Source organism: Mytilus galloprovincialis, chromosome 8, assembly GCF_965363235.1.
Source record: "Mytilus galloprovincialis chromosome 8, xbMytGall1.hap1.1, whole genome shotgun sequence".
Taxonomy (NCBI): Eukaryota; Metazoa; Mollusca; class Bivalvia; order Mytilida; family Mytilidae; genus Mytilus; species Mytilus galloprovincialis.
In genome coordinates, this window is record NC_134845.1 from 93,432,790 (window position 1) to 93,450,522 (window position 17,733).

At 33.3% G+C, this 17,733-nt stretch overlaps 1 protein-coding gene across 6 annotated transcripts in view; it reads right to left on the reverse strand.

Annotated features, from left to right (window-relative positions):
* LOC143042859 (uncharacterized) overlaps positions 1-17,733 on the reverse strand; it is a 33,028-nt gene that overhangs the window by 7,419 nt on the left and 7,876 nt on the right. For 3 of the 6 annotated variants that reach the window (XM_076215335.1, XM_076215336.1, XM_076215334.1), the window contains exons 3-13: positions 15,917-15,946; positions 15,014-15,148; positions 12,233-12,361; positions 11,099-11,152; positions 8,954-9,082; positions 8,078-8,158; positions 7,686-7,814; positions 4,880-4,930; positions 3,559-3,687; positions 1,942-2,004; positions 856-990 (exon numbers count right to left, since the gene is read on the reverse strand). In XM_076215335.1, the coding sequence (XP_076071450.1) occupies positions 856-990; positions 1,942-2,004; positions 3,559-3,687; positions 4,880-4,930; positions 7,686-7,814; positions 8,078-8,158; positions 8,954-9,082; positions 11,099-11,152; positions 12,233-12,361; positions 15,014-15,148; positions 15,917-15,946 (1,065 nt within the window). The remainder of the gene's footprint in view (positions 1-855; positions 991-1,941; positions 2,005-3,558; positions 3,688-4,879; positions 4,931-7,685; positions 7,815-8,077; positions 8,159-8,953; positions 9,083-11,098; positions 11,153-12,232; positions 12,362-15,013; positions 15,149-15,916; positions 15,947-17,733) is intronic. The other 3 variants (XM_076215338.1, XM_076215340.1, XM_076215339.1) reach the window with 3 other exon arrangements.

Below are 17,733 nucleotides of genomic sequence, written 5' to 3' on the forward strand. Positions count from 1 at the left end.
AAAAGATCAAATTATTAATACAATGAAAAAAAAATGATACACATAAAGTGGCAATGAAACATTTGTCAATGGAGGATATACAACAACAATCCACAAAACACAGAACACAGAAAAACTAAAAATTAAGCGACTGAAACCCAAAGAGAGAATACTGGCAAACTCAAATGCTTCTGATGAGTGGTAGTAAGTGTTTAGATTTCTCATGTGTATCTACGTTATAGCCGTTTTAATGTGGCGTTAGGCAAACACAAAACAGATCAATCAATTGTATGTAACCTGGACAGCATGCACATATTAAATAACAACTTAGACAATACAAATTGATCAAAAACTCGAATTCATGTATTCTGATTTTAAACACTAGATATATGGTTTTACTTTTAAGAAAATCAGTATGAGCAAGGATTTAGTTTAAAGTTGATGTTTCAACAATCTTCAACTTGTATATAATGATAGTTTTACCTGTGTCATGACACATGCATTGCGTGCAAAATTATCAGCTTAATATCTCTTTTATTTTAAATTATTTCAAGCCATATTTTCAAAATATATCAGGCTACCACGAAAAAAAACACACTTTTAAATTAAGTCAATACAATAGAGAAACAAGAGATATCGGGTATCCATTCAAGACACAAAACAGTACATGCACACCAAAAGTTTACCGATGTTGAAATCTGATAAATTGATCAAGAAAACTAATCAAGGTAGCAAGGGAATAGCAAGAACTGCAAAAGGATCGATAATCTACTATGTATTACTTTTCCAACACTCTCTTTTTTCCTTTAACCTTATGAAAACAGTTCTTGTTTTAAAAAAAGTACAAAGCATCAAGATAAATTGACAATATCTTACCGACTCCATCTTTAACACAGTGACATAACATGACATTAAAAACTAAACCAACATGGCAGTCCTCTGTCACCCAGGCATCAATCGCTTTCTCATATTTTTGGTAGGTGCTTTTTCCAACAGGTCGCAAATCACAATCTAAAATTAGAAAAGATAAAAAAAAAAAGCTTGATAACATTTAATTTAATTCTTTTTCGAAGAAGATTATTGGACACATTTGCTTAATGTATAATTATAACTGCTACCTCGACTGAATTATAATTGAGCATTGAAATACAATTTTAGCTAGTCCCAATATGTTGTCCTGCTATGTGCAACACGCCATTTATGATGCTTGGCAAATAAAGTATCTCATAGTATTCGACTGAAACATGTCTGATACCTATAAAAATTTAGAAACCGGCACGTACACCACTGTTCAAAACAAGAGAAGGTTTCAGCTGGCCATGTTCTGTATGTTTTGTCAAAGTTTTTAATTCATTGATTGTGGTAAGTTGCTATCTATTTTATTGTTAGTCATGTTGGTCTCTGGTGAATAATAGCATCATAAGCAAACTCATGGCACTCTTCATAAATTATCTATAGAACAAAATATTTTGGGTTCATCTACTCGTCTTTGAAGCGCTTACAATTCTTAATCGAATGCAAATTGAAAACCTTTAATATTCGACAAAAAATTTAAAAAAAAATAAATAGCCAAAAGTAGATGTCACCTTCTTTGAATCCATTGCCTGTATCTATACATTGCTATTATTTTACAAGCAATGCAATAAACACGTTCTAATGACGTTCAAAGAGTTACTGCCAATTAATGTTATAAAAAAGAATCCCTTGACACCATCTGCGAGTATGGTCTTGAGGAAACGATGATAGTCCGTCGGAAGGGGACGATAAATGGCTGGCCCGTGTTAAGAGAGAGCCATATATCTTGCACGTTAAAGACACCCCTGTAGATTTCGAAAAAGAGTTAGGCTAATGCCGCTACAAGGCAGCACTCGCACCCGCAAAGTGGAAAGGGATTAATATAAGTTGCAAAACTTGTTTCCCAATCCACTATAAATAAATATGTTTAAACTAAAAAAGAATTACCTGGATTTGTGACGTATGTTGTATCAACTGCTAAAGTTGTTATTTCTGATTTTGGCACCAAATCTACAAAAGTAAAATTAATATTACGATATTTCCTTATGAAACAAATAACGGTATAAGTAGAATGATGCTATCAATCATATTTGAGGAAAACTGGTAATAAGGTGGTACCCAACACTTTCACTAAAATTAATTTGGCTCGTTTAATTTTCATAACATTTTGCCAAATTATTTACTTTGACACATAAACAAAAATATAAAAATTTAAAATTTTTTGAACCAACCGTTTTTTTTCAGAAAAATTACACTGGTTATATAGCAATTTGACAAACACCAATTTTGATCATTGAGAAGCTTAATATTCCTTTTACAACACAACGTAATTAAAACGTTTAGCTGACTTTACAGAGTTATCTTCCTGTAGTGTTAGGTACCACCTTAAAATGTAACATAGTTTTTCATTGACTAAATGTTTCCTTTTACTTCATGTTTGAGGTTAGTTATCATGCTTATGTTTAATGCTTAATGGCCATTGTTATATTATTGTTCGTGTCTGTGTGTGTTACATTTTAACGTTGTGTCGTTTGTTTTCTCTTATTTTTTAGTGTAATTTCACATTGCGATAAGACGTGTCACGGTACTTGTCTATGCCAAATTCATGTATTTGGTTTTGATATAATATGTGTTATTCTCGTCGGATTTTGTCTGATGCTTGGTCCGTTTCTGTGTGTGTTACATTTTAGTGTTGTGTCGTTGTTCTCCTCTTATATGTAATGCGTTTCCCTCGGTTTTAGTTTGTTACCCCGATTTTGTTTTTTGTCCATGGATTTATGAGTTTTGAACAGCGGTATACTACTGTTGCCTTTATTTATATTTCATCATATATAAATGAAATTCAATTGTTATACTGACCGAACGAAAAAGAGGTTTATGAAACATTTTCATTACAAATTGACATGTCATTTTGGTCGAGTTGAGCCATTTTGATTGATGTTTTGTAGTAATTGTTTTATGTTGCAATGAAACACTAATGTCTCAGACTAGTAGGGTTATGGTTGGTGTTTAAACTACTGCATTTTATACACCTGTCTCAAATCTGTTGTTATCTTTTTTTGGTGTCTTATGTGTTTCTTGTTTTTCGATTTTATTTATATAGACCGTTTGTTCTCCTGTTTGAATTGTTTACGTTAGTTACTTTGGGGCCGTTTATAACTTGCTGTTCGGTCTGAGCCAAGTCTCTTAGTTGAAGGGCGTACATTGGCCTAAAATTGTTAACTTTTTATACATTGTGACTTGGATGGAGAGTTCTCTGATTGGCACTCGTACCACATTTCTAATGTATACTTAATCATGGAACGCCATAGCTGTCTTGTGTGTCATATTCTAAATATGCTGTCCTGGATATTTCTTTATATGAAGGTGTTTTTTTTATAATAAGACGGTGCTTTTTTATTATGTGATGGTGCTTTTGTATTTTAAGAAGGTGCTTTTTTATTATGTGATGGTGCTTTCTTACTATAAGAAGGTGCTTTTCTAATATGTGGGGTTGCTTTTTTATTATAAGACAGCTATGGCGTTCCATACTTAATGATTGTGAAAAGACATTGTTTTATTTACTTTCATTTACACAGGCACAGTGTGGTTTACTAAATACTTTTCCTACAGGACAATCATTGGTTACCCAGGCACCCAATGAAGGCACATATTCATTGTATGACGTCAGACCGGAAGGTTGTAGCAAACAATCTGAAATCAAATTATAGTTTACATCGCATCATGAACATCCTTCTGCTTACTGGCTAACATCTTCAATATGATAAAGAACAGAAAGTTTTTGATTTTAACAAATTTTTACTGGTAAATTTTATTTTAAATAGACCATACAATCATATTATTTCTACATATATTTTCGACTTTAATCATTCATTCATACAGGTATTTCGTTGAAACCATTAAACTAATTCCCCAGATTTTTGTTCTCTCAATAGATTTATGATTTTTCATCAGCGGACTACTACTATTGCCTTTAGATTCCAAAATTTCAAATTGAATGAAAAGTCTGTTATAAATTGTATTACTAGTATATTTAAAAAATCAAAGAAATGGGTTTTCAATGACTTTTTCACGACTGTTCCGCGTGAAAACTATTCGCAGATACCTTAGATTACAATTTAGTACACCCGACGTGCGATTCGCCTGATAAAGACACACAAGTGTAAAGGCCAAATACAAATTGACTAAGGAGAGTTATTTACAACCAAAACTTTGAAAGGCAATATATGCCTGTGTTTAAAAAAAGAAATTAAGTGTTTTAAAAGATAATATTTTAAACTTTTTTATGTATTGATTAAAATGCTCTGTTCAAGACCGTCTACCGCAAATAATGAACACATTAAAGAAGTTAACACTGTCTATGCCAAAGTCGCGTACCGAAACCCGATGTAAGAACCACTCCATATACTTTAACACATATTGAGGAAATATAGATTTCATCACTGCAATAAGTGTGTTACGATATTTCTCCACTCGAAACAGATAAATTTTGGTATTTTGATAATTAAAATTTAACTGTTTGGAGAAGAGAAAGATACACGAGTTATAGTGGTGAAATCTGTATCTCTAATGACTTTTATCGTTACTTTTCACAATCGGCAATCCTCGGGTGACTCCGCTCCTATCCGTCTATGAAGATACGGAATCGGCCGCATTGGGACGAAAGTTGTGCTCTTTATATGTGACGTAATCGGGCATGGTCGCCTTTTGTCAAGACATCACAATAAGAAATTCAGAAGATACTAAGAAAATCTGACGTCAAAATTAAATTTCGACCAATCATTTGCCGAGGACACAAATTTCACTAGTGAGAAACATTACGAGAAATATTTTCTCACACCGATCAAGAAATGTGACAATATCACAAAAAATAGAGAAAACTTACTTGCTACAAGGGGTGGTGTTGTCATGTAACCGGAGTAATCAGGTGTTTGACCTAGAAAATAATTAAAGGTCATTGTACCATGCTTCAAATTAAACATTCATTACTTCTTGTACTTACGTTTATTGATTATGTTTTTCAAACGAGCATACATAATAGATGATGAATATGTAAATAATAGATGATGAATATGTAAATAATAGATGATGAATATGTAAATAATAGATGATGAATATGTAAATAATAGATGATGAATATGTATTTGTAATTATCTATTGATTTTGATTTTCCATTAAAACTAAGTAGGTAAATTATACATCAGGAATGATAATTCAAGGTTTTTGTAATAAGCAGACGACAGATGATAATAGACAATAGCGTCCATTAATATTTAAAAAAATATATATAATTAAACTTGATTGTTAGATTTGAGACAGATTTTCAAAAACTAATATCTGTATTCATATTCAATGTATAATTCATTGATTGACGCATCAAACTCCATTCTGCAATTCTAATCAGAATTGAAGTGGAAGTGGGGTATATGTTAAACAAAGGGGGGGGGGCAAATAAAGCACAGATCTAAGACATTAAGATGACAATTTACAGTCTTCAACAAAAAGTAAATTAACAAGAGGAAAATTCAAAATGGCAAAAATCAAAAGCTCAAATAGAACAAACGAATGGAAAACAACTGTCATATTCTTGACTTGGGTTATATATCGATTGATTTAGCTTTTAATCGTCTGGAGTCTGTACAAATATTGAATACATTAGATAGTCACGATCTGCACTTTAAACCCACATAAAATTCTCGAACTAACACACCACATTAAGATGAGCATTAAGATATATGACAAGGTTAAATCATGTTTTTTGTTTTGTTTTATCAGTCCTTTAGATGTTTAAGTTAGAATTCAAGAAGAGTTTTGCATTGAGGATTGTTGATGAGACGTTTAAATGCGGATCTGATGCAGTAATATTGGTACCGTCATTGTTTTACTTTATAATATTCAATTCAAAGTTCAGCCATGTTTGTTCAATGTATAGTAGACCAATGGTTGAATGGTTTCAAAAAAGAAAGGATGTGTCCAAACTGTAGGGTGTGTAAAGGGAACATTCTAGAGATTTAGCCCGCTGTCATCGTGGACGGGGTTTATATGACAAAATCCTAGTTGTCTACTACTGAGTGTCTACATGGGGTTCTTAATTTCTGTATTATTTCATATGTATGCCATGTTTCAATATTCTTTAATTGGATTTTTATTTTATTTTTTATATTTCAGTACCCCCATTATTTTGGCAGCAGTCCTTTCACGCCAATTTCTGTTTTTCAGGGATATCATTTGCGCCAAGTTTTGTTTTCCAAATGTATCAATTGTGCCAATATTCGTAACTCATTTGCGCCAATTTACCTGTACACATATCTATCATACATATTAATGATTAGAATATATTTGTTCTTATTTTTTGGCTGAAACAGTATAATATGTTCGGAGATATTTCACCATGAAGATGAGCATCTGAAGAAAAATGACTTAAATGCATTAGACAGTCAATGTATAGAGAGAGAATAAAACTTTACTTTGCTGAATATTTAATACAAGATATGCCAAAAGAGAAGAAAATAGAAGCTTTTGCTGATTATGTTTCAGCCACACATGTTGATGACACAGTGCTTTGTTCCCACCGTCTGTATCGGCTGACACTCTATCTTCAGCAAGACATATTAGTAATGGAGCAGAAGCATACCACAGGAATTATAATTAACCGTTTTATGCATTTCATCCTTCAATATTTGTGATTTTAGACACTAAAGTGAAGTTACAAGCTACTACATACATTAAATTTGGAAGTACCCATGCAGCAGCAGTAATAAGAAGATATGTTTCAGAAAAAGGAAACATTTGCCGTGTAAACTGCAGGTTCAAAGTCCAATTAAAGGAGGAGGAAAGTAACTTTTCTTCTTATTGGCGCAATCGTATGTTGTTTTTTTTTGGCGCAAATGATACCTTTTAACTTTAAAACAGTTGGCGCAAACGTAGCATTTGGAGAAAACAGTAGTGGCGCAAAAGGACGCATTTTTGGCGCCAACGGATCTCTCCCACTATTTTGTGCTCTTTATATATTTAGTTTAAACATATTTATTCATAGTTGATTGGGAAACAAGTTTTGCAACTTATATTAATCCCTTTCCACTTTGCAGGTGCGATAACTGCATTGTAGTCGCATTAGCCTGCTCTTTTTCGAAATCTACAAGGGTGTCTTTAACTTTATATGTTTGTCTATTTTTTCTGTTCTTATTTTTTTTTTCAGTTTCATTCTCTTTGTTTAGTTTATTATTCTATTAAAACCTCATCAAGACCTAGTCAATTTTCTATTCTTAATATTTTAGCTTCCCATTACTCAAAATTCTCAAATTTATTTATTGTTGTTATGTTTATATATGTGTTGGCGTTTGTTTTTGTAGCAGTTCAGTGTTTCTGTTGTTCCATTGTTTTCCTCTTATAGTTAATGCATTTATACCCCTCGGTCTTTGTCTGTGACCCGGATTAATGCATTTATACCCCTCGGTCTTTGTTTGTGACCCGGATTAATTTTTTTATACCCCTCGGTCTTTGTTTGTGACCCGGATTAATGCATTTATACCCCTCGTTCTTTGTTTGTGACCCGGATTTGTATCGGTTATATCGAATTATTATTATCAAATAGCAGTATACTACTTTTGCATTTATTTTCTATTCCTTTTTGCACTAATTTTTTTTCCGAGAAACCCATTCCGGCCCTCATACATCGACAGATATCTTACCTTCTATAAGACAAGTACACCAGAGAGGACTATATACCTTCCCAGAAGAGCAGTCATAAGTCAGCCAATTCCCAAGACTGTCTATGTATTCCTTATATGATGAAGGTCCATCCTGTGTGTATGGACAGTCTGTATAAAGAGAAAGGAGATCAGTTATATTGGATATGTATTACACTTGATCTTTGTAATATGTTTTTGTTTTAATAACTCCGTTGGTAAGCAATTACGTTTTTGAATTTTGTATTATTATTTTTGTGTACTATATTTAGGTATTTAAAGAAATCTATAACATATAATTTCTTTAACAGACGATAGATACATCAAGATATATCTATACAGGCCTACTGATGAAAAACTTAATAATAAAATCATCCAATAATACATATACTTACTTGCAGGAGGTTGAAAAGTGTAAACAATCGGTGACGTTTTTTCTGTAGGGTTTTTATTTGACTGTGAATGTGTCGATGCATCTGTTGGGGAAAAATCACAAACTAAATTAAGTCTGTCAAGCTAAAGTCTTGACTTCAATGGTGTTAAGTAAAAAGCAGCTTATATATTTTGTTATAAATTTACCATCCATTTGAATTATAGGGTTTCGCTGGAACAAATATAATAATAGTGATAGAATCATTTTCATAACAGCATGGACAACCGCAATTCTTATGTTGGAGTTTACGCTCACGTAGTCTGTCAGGGGCCCTCCAGTGAGAATTTAAGAATAAAAATGTAAAGTTCATGCAGATGCACGAAAAGAAAAAAGTTTATGTATTCAACATTTAAATCAACATGCATGCAATGTTTAGTCCTCTGCTAGTTATTCGTATTATTTGATTTAGGCGTTTAGAACCTTTAGCGACCCTATAGTTTAAACACTTAAAACACGTACGATTTGAAAAGTGGGCGTTACAGACGAACGTTCACCTAATCTGACTCAAGCAATACCTGAGCGCGCTAAGAAATGGTCTTGTCCACGCTGTTATGAAAATGATTATTTATAAAAATAAAAAAGACATTGGATTTGGTTTTTTTATCAATTTATCAAATTTGTGAATTTCGAACAGCGGCATGCTACTGTTACCTTTATTGATATAATCTGCCCTGCGTTAGCTTAAGAGAAGTGGTAAACACATATTTATTTATTTTTTTGTAAACCAATATTATTTTTTTTTTTTAACACTGGAATAATTCTGTTTAATTATTTACTGAAAATATTCATGCGTAATACTTTATTACCGCCTCCTAATACCATAAACAAAATATTATACCTTGTGAAATACATTTACAGTACATAGCACTATATATTGTTCCATGTGGGCAGTAATTTGTGACCCAATCATCAACGGACGGAAAATACTCCTCGTATGACGACGGGCCTTTTTGTCTATAGGGGCAATCTAAAATATATAAATCGTAATAGTAATGATTGCTCGTATGACGATGGACCTTTCTGTCTATAGGGGCAATCTAAAATATATAAATCGTAATAGTAATGATAGCTCGTATGACGACGGACCTTTCTGTCTATAATGGCAATCTAAAATATAACAATCGTAATAGTAATGATAGCTCGTATGACGACGGACCTTTCTGTCTTTAGGGACAATCTGAAATATATAAATCGAAATATTTATAGCTATTTCATTCAAGAAATATGTGGTCCATAATCACAACAATTTGACGTATTGCAAGATTTTTTAATTGCTGGTTTAGAATTCGATATTCACCTCTGTATACCATTTTAAGTTTTACTAGTTTTGTGGTTTTAGAGGTTTCATTAGTGTCTTTTATTAAGATATTGTAAGTCTTTGTTACAATGTATGTTCTAAACTTTTCGTCAAAAAAGTAAAAATCCGTCGTCCGGGTTTTTTTTCGACATTGGATTGTTCTTTATTATATGTTGTGATTTGTGTACTATTGTTAGTCTGTTTGTCTTTTTCTTTTTAAGCTATGGTGTTGTTAATATAAAAAAGAAGATGTGGTATGATTGCCAATGAAACAACTATCCACAAGAGACCAAAATGACACAGACATTAACAACTATATATTACCTTACGGCCTTCAACAATGAACAAAGCCCATACCGCATAGTCAGCTACAAAAGGCTTCGATATGACAATGTAAAACAATTCAAACGAGAAAACTAACGGCCTTGTTTGTATAAAAAAAATGAACGAAAAACAAATATGTAACACATCAACAAACGACAACCACTGAAATACAGGCTCCTGACTTGGGACAGGCACATACATAAATAATGTGGCGGGGTTAAACATGTTAGCGGGATCCCAACCCTCCCCTAACCTTGGACAGTGGTATAACAGTACAACATAAGAACGAACTATAAAAATCAGTTGAAAAAGGCTTAACTCATCAGATTGACAAAAATACAAGTGGACGTGGCCGGGTACTTGTACATCCCGACAACAAAAAGACACTATAAAAACAGCTCTGAGAGTATTCGCAGTTATCTGAAAGCTAGTTCAAAGCTACTAACAACTAATAAAAAAAAACATGCATCTAAGACTATTTTCTATAGTTTATTTTCGGCTTATAAGTTTAAATGTCCCCCTGGTATTTTTCGGCTCTCTTTTATTTTTGTTCTATACTTTGGAACGTACAGTCCTCTTATTTACCTCGAAAGGTATTTCCAGAAGCATTGTTCATAATCATTCACAATAGACAGGCTGAAATTCGTCTATAATGACATCAACGCAACACAACATTAGGGAGCTACCATTTGATTTTTATGGGGGGGGGGGGGGGGGGGGGGGGGGCTAGGATGAAAATTTTTTGTCCTGCATTTTTTTTATCTGTAATCTCTGTCCTGCCTTTTCATTTTCTACTCTGTTCGGTCCTGCCTTTCTTTTTATAGTTTATCCTGACTTTTTTTTACCTAAATTGTCGTCCTGACTTTTTTTTTTGTAAGTGTCTCATCCTGCCTTTTTTTTTACTCAAAACTCCTGTCCTGCCTATTTTTTTCAAATTTCATCCTAGCCCCCCCAATAAAATTAAATGGTATCTCCCTTAGTAGCAAGCAAAGGAAAGTGTCACAGAATAGTGGGTAGATATCTCATTTGCAAGAATATCACATCTTCATTATTTGTTAAAGTACGAAATGAAAGTAAAATTTTAATTCAGGATACATCATTAAAACACTTTTGAATACACTAACTTAAGTACTTACATCACCCCTTACGGCCATGTTCGTATTGAGTGCAATATAACGACTGGATTTTTGATGGATTTTTCGGGTTATTGGGTACCCCTGAAAGATAAGCCTGTTGTAAATATAAAATCACGTAACTTACCTTCTGACTGAACAGTAACCATCACGTGAATTACCTTCTTGCAGAACAATAACCATCAAGTGACTTACCTTCTGGCTGAAAAGTTACCATCACGTGACTTACCTTCTGGCTGAACAGTTACCAGTAATGTTGGTGGACCTGGGGTAATGTAATCCTCTACAAAAAAAATAATCAATGATGAGTCTTGTTCTATATTGGCAATGATTCAATTGAATAGGAACATTTGAATTTTGAACCGGTACGTTTCGTTATTTGTATTTTAAATATCTTTATTCTATGTCGCATGTAGAGCAGGATCTGCCAAGCATTCCGGAACACATGAGATTACCCCCGGTGTTTTTGAAAGATTCGTGCTGCTCAGTATTTAGTTTTCTATGTTGCGTTACTTGCGTTTTGGTTGGGTGGGTTTTTTTGGTGTTTTTTTGTCTCCTCGTTTTTCGTGGTTTTGACATGGCATTGTCAGTTTGATTTCGACTTAGGGAGCTACCATTTGATTTTTATAGGGGGGGGGGGGGGGGGGTAGGATGAAAAATGTTGTCCTGCCTTTTTTTTTTAGCTGTAATCTCTGTTCTGCCTTTTTATTTTTCACTCTGTTCGGACCTGCCTTTTTTTTTTTTAATTTATCCTGACTTTTTTTTACCTAAATTCTCATCCTGACTTTTTTTTACTCAAAACATTTGTCCTGCCTTTTTTTTCAAATTTCATCCTAGCCCCCCCCCCCCCCCCCCCCCTAAAAATCAAATGGTAGCTCCCTTATAAGGTGGTATCTTTCACCTCTATTTTGCATATAATATATTTTGCTCTATTTTATATAATTATATATTATCTCTACAAATAGCTAGCTGTTTATATTCTTGGGTATGTTCCTATGGCGGTTGATTCATGCTCAGCCAGGACTGTTCATCCCATCTATCAATTTGGTCTAAGTTTGTTTATTTTACATGTATCATTGTAATTGCGTATGAATATCAAAATTGTTATTCAGCATTGAACTACTTGTTCAATATACTCCAGTTGAGCCTCAAAACGTATTGCTTTCATAAGACAGTAAGTACATGTACAATAGAGGATTGTCCAGTTCATACGTATCTGGTTTCTTCATTGAGAGTTATAAGGTTAAGGATCCAATGTTTCTTAATCAACAAATGGCCACGAGATATAAATACCTGCATTTACATGATTATATAGATGGATATACTATTGCCTTCAACTCATGAAGTACAATATTGAACTTACTTGGTAGTGTACACATACAATAATCCGTTCTATATACCATATTTTGAGGACATTGACCCGTCACCCAGTCCTGAATGCTGTCAATGTATTCTGAGTAAGATGTGGGATCATTTGCCATCACTGTACAATCTATAAATAATAGAATAAATTATAGAATAAGAGCTAATTTCTTATGCTTGTATAATGAGATTTTGGTTAGCTTGCTTGCTTTTTTGTATTAATAAAATTGAGAATGGAAATGGGGAATGTGCCAAAGAGACAACAACCCGACCATAGAAAAAAACAACAGCAGAAGGTCACCAACAGGTCTTCAATGTAGCGATAAATTCCCGCACCTTGAGGCGTCCTTCAACTGGCCCCTAAACAAATATAAGCTAGTTCAGTGATAATGAACTCCATACTAATTTCCAAATTGTACACAAGAAACTAAAATTAAAAATACAAGACTAACAAAGGCCAGAGGCTCCTGACTTGGGACAGGCGCAAAAAAGCGGCGGGGTTAAACATGTTTGTGAGATCTCAATCCTCCCTCTATACCTCTAGCCAATGTAGAAAAGTAAACGCATAACAATACGTACATTAAAATTCAGTTCAAGAGAAGTCCGAGTCTGATTGCTTAAGCATTGTAAGTGTAACTCCGCTTATCTATATTGTTTTTAGATGTTAATCTTAATGAAAATGCTTGAGCAAACATTTCTTCAAACAAAGAAAGCAAGCCAACCAAAGTCTTTCTATACTAGCATTTGGAAATTAGCTCTGAAATATGTTCTTTATGTAATTTAGTTGTGCGTTCTATAGTTGATCATCATAGTTGGTTACAGCTAAGTTTTGCATGAGTATTGTTTCTTCTTAAGATTGTTACGTTTCTTAAAATTAAATCATTTCATATATGTACTTCATACTAGCGAGAGAGAAAAAAGTAGTTGTATGTGGTTATATGTATGCTTCGTGAAAATAATGATGAGTCGAACGATTTCCAACAGACTCTTACAGGTGTTCAAATGTTTTTTTTCTTCTACACCACTGTACAATGTTAGCGAGGATTCGGTGATATTCCTCCGGTGGATAGTTGTCTCATTGCCAATACCACATCTTCTTGTTTTATATTGTTTGAGTGTAAGCCACAGCTCCGTGATTAAGACCATTCTTTGACCTATACAACGGTTTACTTTTACAAATTGTGACTTCGATTGAGAGTTGTCTATTTGGCACTCATACCACCTCTTCTTATATCTATATAAATTAGGATAATTGTTTTCAGTTAATTTATTCGGCTATCTCTAACCCTTTTTTGAAAATTATAGTAACAACTTGAGCCTGTACCAATGTTTAATGGTTCATTAGAGTTACAAAATTTTGAAACGGTGAGAAGGGGGGAACGAGCAAAACCATTCCCGCACCTTGAGGCGTCCTTCAACTGGCCCCTAAACAAATATATGCTAGTTCAGTGATAATGAACTCCATACTAATTTCCAAATTGTACACAAGAAACTAAAATTAAAAATACAAGACTAACAAAGGCCAGAGGCTCCTGACTTGGGACAGGCGCAAAAAAGCGGCGGGGTTAAACATGTTTGTGAGATCTCAATCCTCCCTCTATACCTCTAGCCAATGTAGAAAAGTAAACGCATAACAATACGTACATTAAAATTCAGTTCAAGAGAAGTCCGAGTCTGATTGCTTAAGCATTGTAAGTGTAACTCCGTTTATCTATATTGTTTTTAGATGTTAATCTTAATTAAAATGCTTGAGCAAACATTTCTTCAAACAAAAAAAGCAAGCCAACCAAAGTCTTTCTATACTAGCATTTGGAAATTAGCTCTGAAATATGAGGCCCCTCATGGGGGGGGGGTCCTAGTAATCACATAATCACCATTTTTTTGCCAATATAATCACATAATCATTAAATATTTGCTTATCTTTAGTAATCAAATAATCATAAACTAAAAATACAGTCCTAGGTAATCAAATAATCATGAAATATTTGGCTTAATAATCAAATAATCATTAAAAAAACGGCCAAGTAATCACATAATCAAAAACCCCATGAGGGCCCTCAAATATGTTCTTTATGTAATTTAGTTGTGCGTTCTATAGTGGATCATCATAGTTGGTTACAGCTAAGTTTTGCATGAGTATTGTTTCTTCTTAAGATTGTTACGTTTCTTAAAATTAAATCATTTCATATATGTACTTCGTGCTAGCGAGAGAGAAAAAAGTAGTTGTATGTGGTTATATGTAGCTTCGTGAAAATAATGATGAGTCGAACGATTTCCAACAGATTCTTACAGTTTGTTCAAATGTTTTTTTTTCTTCTACACCACTGTACAATGTTAGCGAGGATTGGGTGCTATTCCTCCGGTGGATAGTTGTCTCATTGTCAATACCACATCTTCTTGTTTTATATTGTTTACTCCTATCACTCATTCTTAATGTGCCTGTCTTGAGTCAATAACTCAGAGAATGTTGTTGGTTTCTATTTTTAATATTGGTTGTTGTGACAACGCTGATAACTTCTTCGTACCCATTCTGACGCCACTCGTAAGTTCTACTAATGACTCAAAACCGTGATACGAGAATTACACAGTAACTGAGCATCGAAAAGTGTATATATTTTATACATAACTGCGTACTATACGGCCAATTACGGTATTATAAAAAAATGTAGACACAAAAAAAAAGGTTAATCCGGGGAAATGTTTGAAATTTACTCTTTTAATTTGATTTATTGTGTTTTTCAAACTTGCCTAGCATTCATTGAGAGGGGAGGAACAAACTTACTTTTCTTTTCACAACTACATTCTCCCAGTTTAAATAATGTCCCTGTTGGACATGGCAAGTCAAACTCCACTCCCCAAGGTGTAGTTTTTCGGAAATACGTGTCCCCCAATGGGGATCTCTGTAAATCACAAGTTGCTACAAAAAGAAATCGGCAATCAACTTTTAATTGTAGATACTGATAGTAATTTCAGTAATTGCGTAATATCTATAAATATGGTGTAAGCCACAGTTCCGTGATTAAGACCATTCTTTGACCTATAATGGTTTACTTTTACAAATTGTGACTTCGATTGAGAGTTGTCTATTTGGCACTCATACCACCTCTTCTTATATCTATATAAATTATGATAATTGTTTTCAGTTAATTTATTTGGCTATCTCTGACCCTTTTTTTGATAATTATAGTAAAAACTTGAGCCTGTACCAATGTATACTTGTTCTTTAGAGTTACTAAATTTTGAAACGGTGAGAAGGGTGGGAACGAGCAAAACCATCAATACAGTACCTTAATATGTAAGACTTGAGATGGCTTAAGCTTAAAATGCAAATAATTGTCTATATTCGTATTGTGCGCGTTGATGTGTGTAAAAAGCAGGTATCAATATATGTAAATCTACGATGTACTCTTCGAAATAAGTCAATATCGTGATGTTTTCCCCGTGGTAATTGTCATAAAAACAACAAAACATGAATAAATGTTAATTTGTTCACGCCTTGCACTTTTTATTGTGTGATAAGTGTAGCATGTTTTGATAATATAAAAATCATAGAAACTGTCCAACTTATTATTTTCTACTCCAATGAAAATGACCGACACGAAATAGCACAAAAGTTGCTGAAAATGACGTTAAACACCAATAAATCAATCAATCAAACAATTCATTCTTAACTTATACCAATTACCGTCTCTTTTATCTATCTTCTTGGATATCTCTGAAAAATAGATTTTAATATGTCCTTTTTACTTTAACTTCTAACATATTCACTCATTAATAGCCATGTCATGTTCCAGTTCGTGCGTTTGTAAAGAAGGTTATTTCAGAAAGCCGCTCTGACGCATGAAATTTATAACTATGTGTTTATTTCATTATAAACAATATATTCAATGCATCAATGTGAATTTATTTTTCAATGGGCTCATTTGTCAATGCGCTCGAATGTGAAGTAAATTGTATTGAATCAACTAAGAATAATTATATTTAGGGAGTACAGATGTATCGTAACAAAAGAAAAGAAAAATGGAACCAAAAAAAAAATAAATGTAAAACTTAGAAATCAAAAGCAGAGAGAATCCAGTCAATGTTTGATAAATATACCACACAATATATTTTATTTTAATTTATTTTTTTAATATCGAAAAAAATCACCTCGATCGATCTTAACATGATGTTTACATGGTATTTTATCTTATCTTGCCCTTGAGGTCATAGATAACTCCTCCGCTAAGCAGCAAGAGCAAAACATATTGTTTTGGAATTTCCTGTTTAGAAGAAATACGAGTACAATACATATCGTCGTTCGGCTTCTAAAATGTCGTATATGACTTTTTTGGCTAAAAATACTTTTTGACACCAATGGTCTGGGCGGGAGGGAATCTTTGGTAATCAAAACGTTTGAAATAAGACATATTACAAAGTTTCCAATGTCAGTTGTTTGTAAAGTTTGCTTCCAAAATGTTGTATGAAAAGTTGAAAATCGTTGCAGAATGGCTTTTGGGGAAAAATAATTGTACATTCCTTAAGTGACAAGTTTATTTCAGTGAAAATAATTTAAGTTCTTGGATAATCCAGAAATGTCAAAGTTGTTATTTCACTGCTATTCACAAAAATGTTCAAGTTCACATACGACATTTTGGAAGCATGCATTTTGACAAAATTTTCAAAGCCTGTTTGTGAGATATTTTTTTCTTGAAAAATTTGTAATTTACAACATTTTAGAAGCCCAGTGACGATATGGAATACGACAAAGAGCTAAAAAAAAAAACAAACAACGACACACAAATAAAGACACACCAGCTCAACAGTACAATTTGACAAAAATACTTGTAAATTGTTATCCTTCGTAAATTTTACGGACGCCATCACGAGTTGGTTGACCGTTATGGAATAACCGTTTCACAAATGATATCGGATATGTTCCTTACGTCGTAACTACAATCCCCTTCCCTTTCATGAATGTGACCTACCGAATCAGACTGTTTACCGGATTTGTAATCACATAAGCAACACGACGGGTGCCACATGTGGAGCAGGATCTGCTTACCCTTCCGGAGCACCTGAGATCACCCCTAGTTTTTGGTGGGGTTCGTGTTGTTTATTCTTTAGTTTTCTATGTTGTGTCATGTGTACTATTGTTTTTCTGTTTGTCTTTTTCATTTTTAGCCATGGCGTTGTCAGTTTGTTTTAGATTTATGAGTTTGACTGTCCCTTTGGTATCTTTCGTCCCTCTTTTACAAATAAATTTGTGCATGACTTGAGACCGGTACATTTACACATATAACATAATTATACGGGGGTTATTTTCTATGATACTTTTGTTTTTAGATTCTCTCCTTACAATCTCGATCAGTCATATAATATAAAAGAAGGTCAAATAGATATGGAACATCAAACATATCTACTATTCTATGTATATATCAGTATGGAACATCAAACATATCTACTATTATATGTATATTTAAGGAATGACTGTAATATTTTTTCTGTCTATGAAGAAATAAC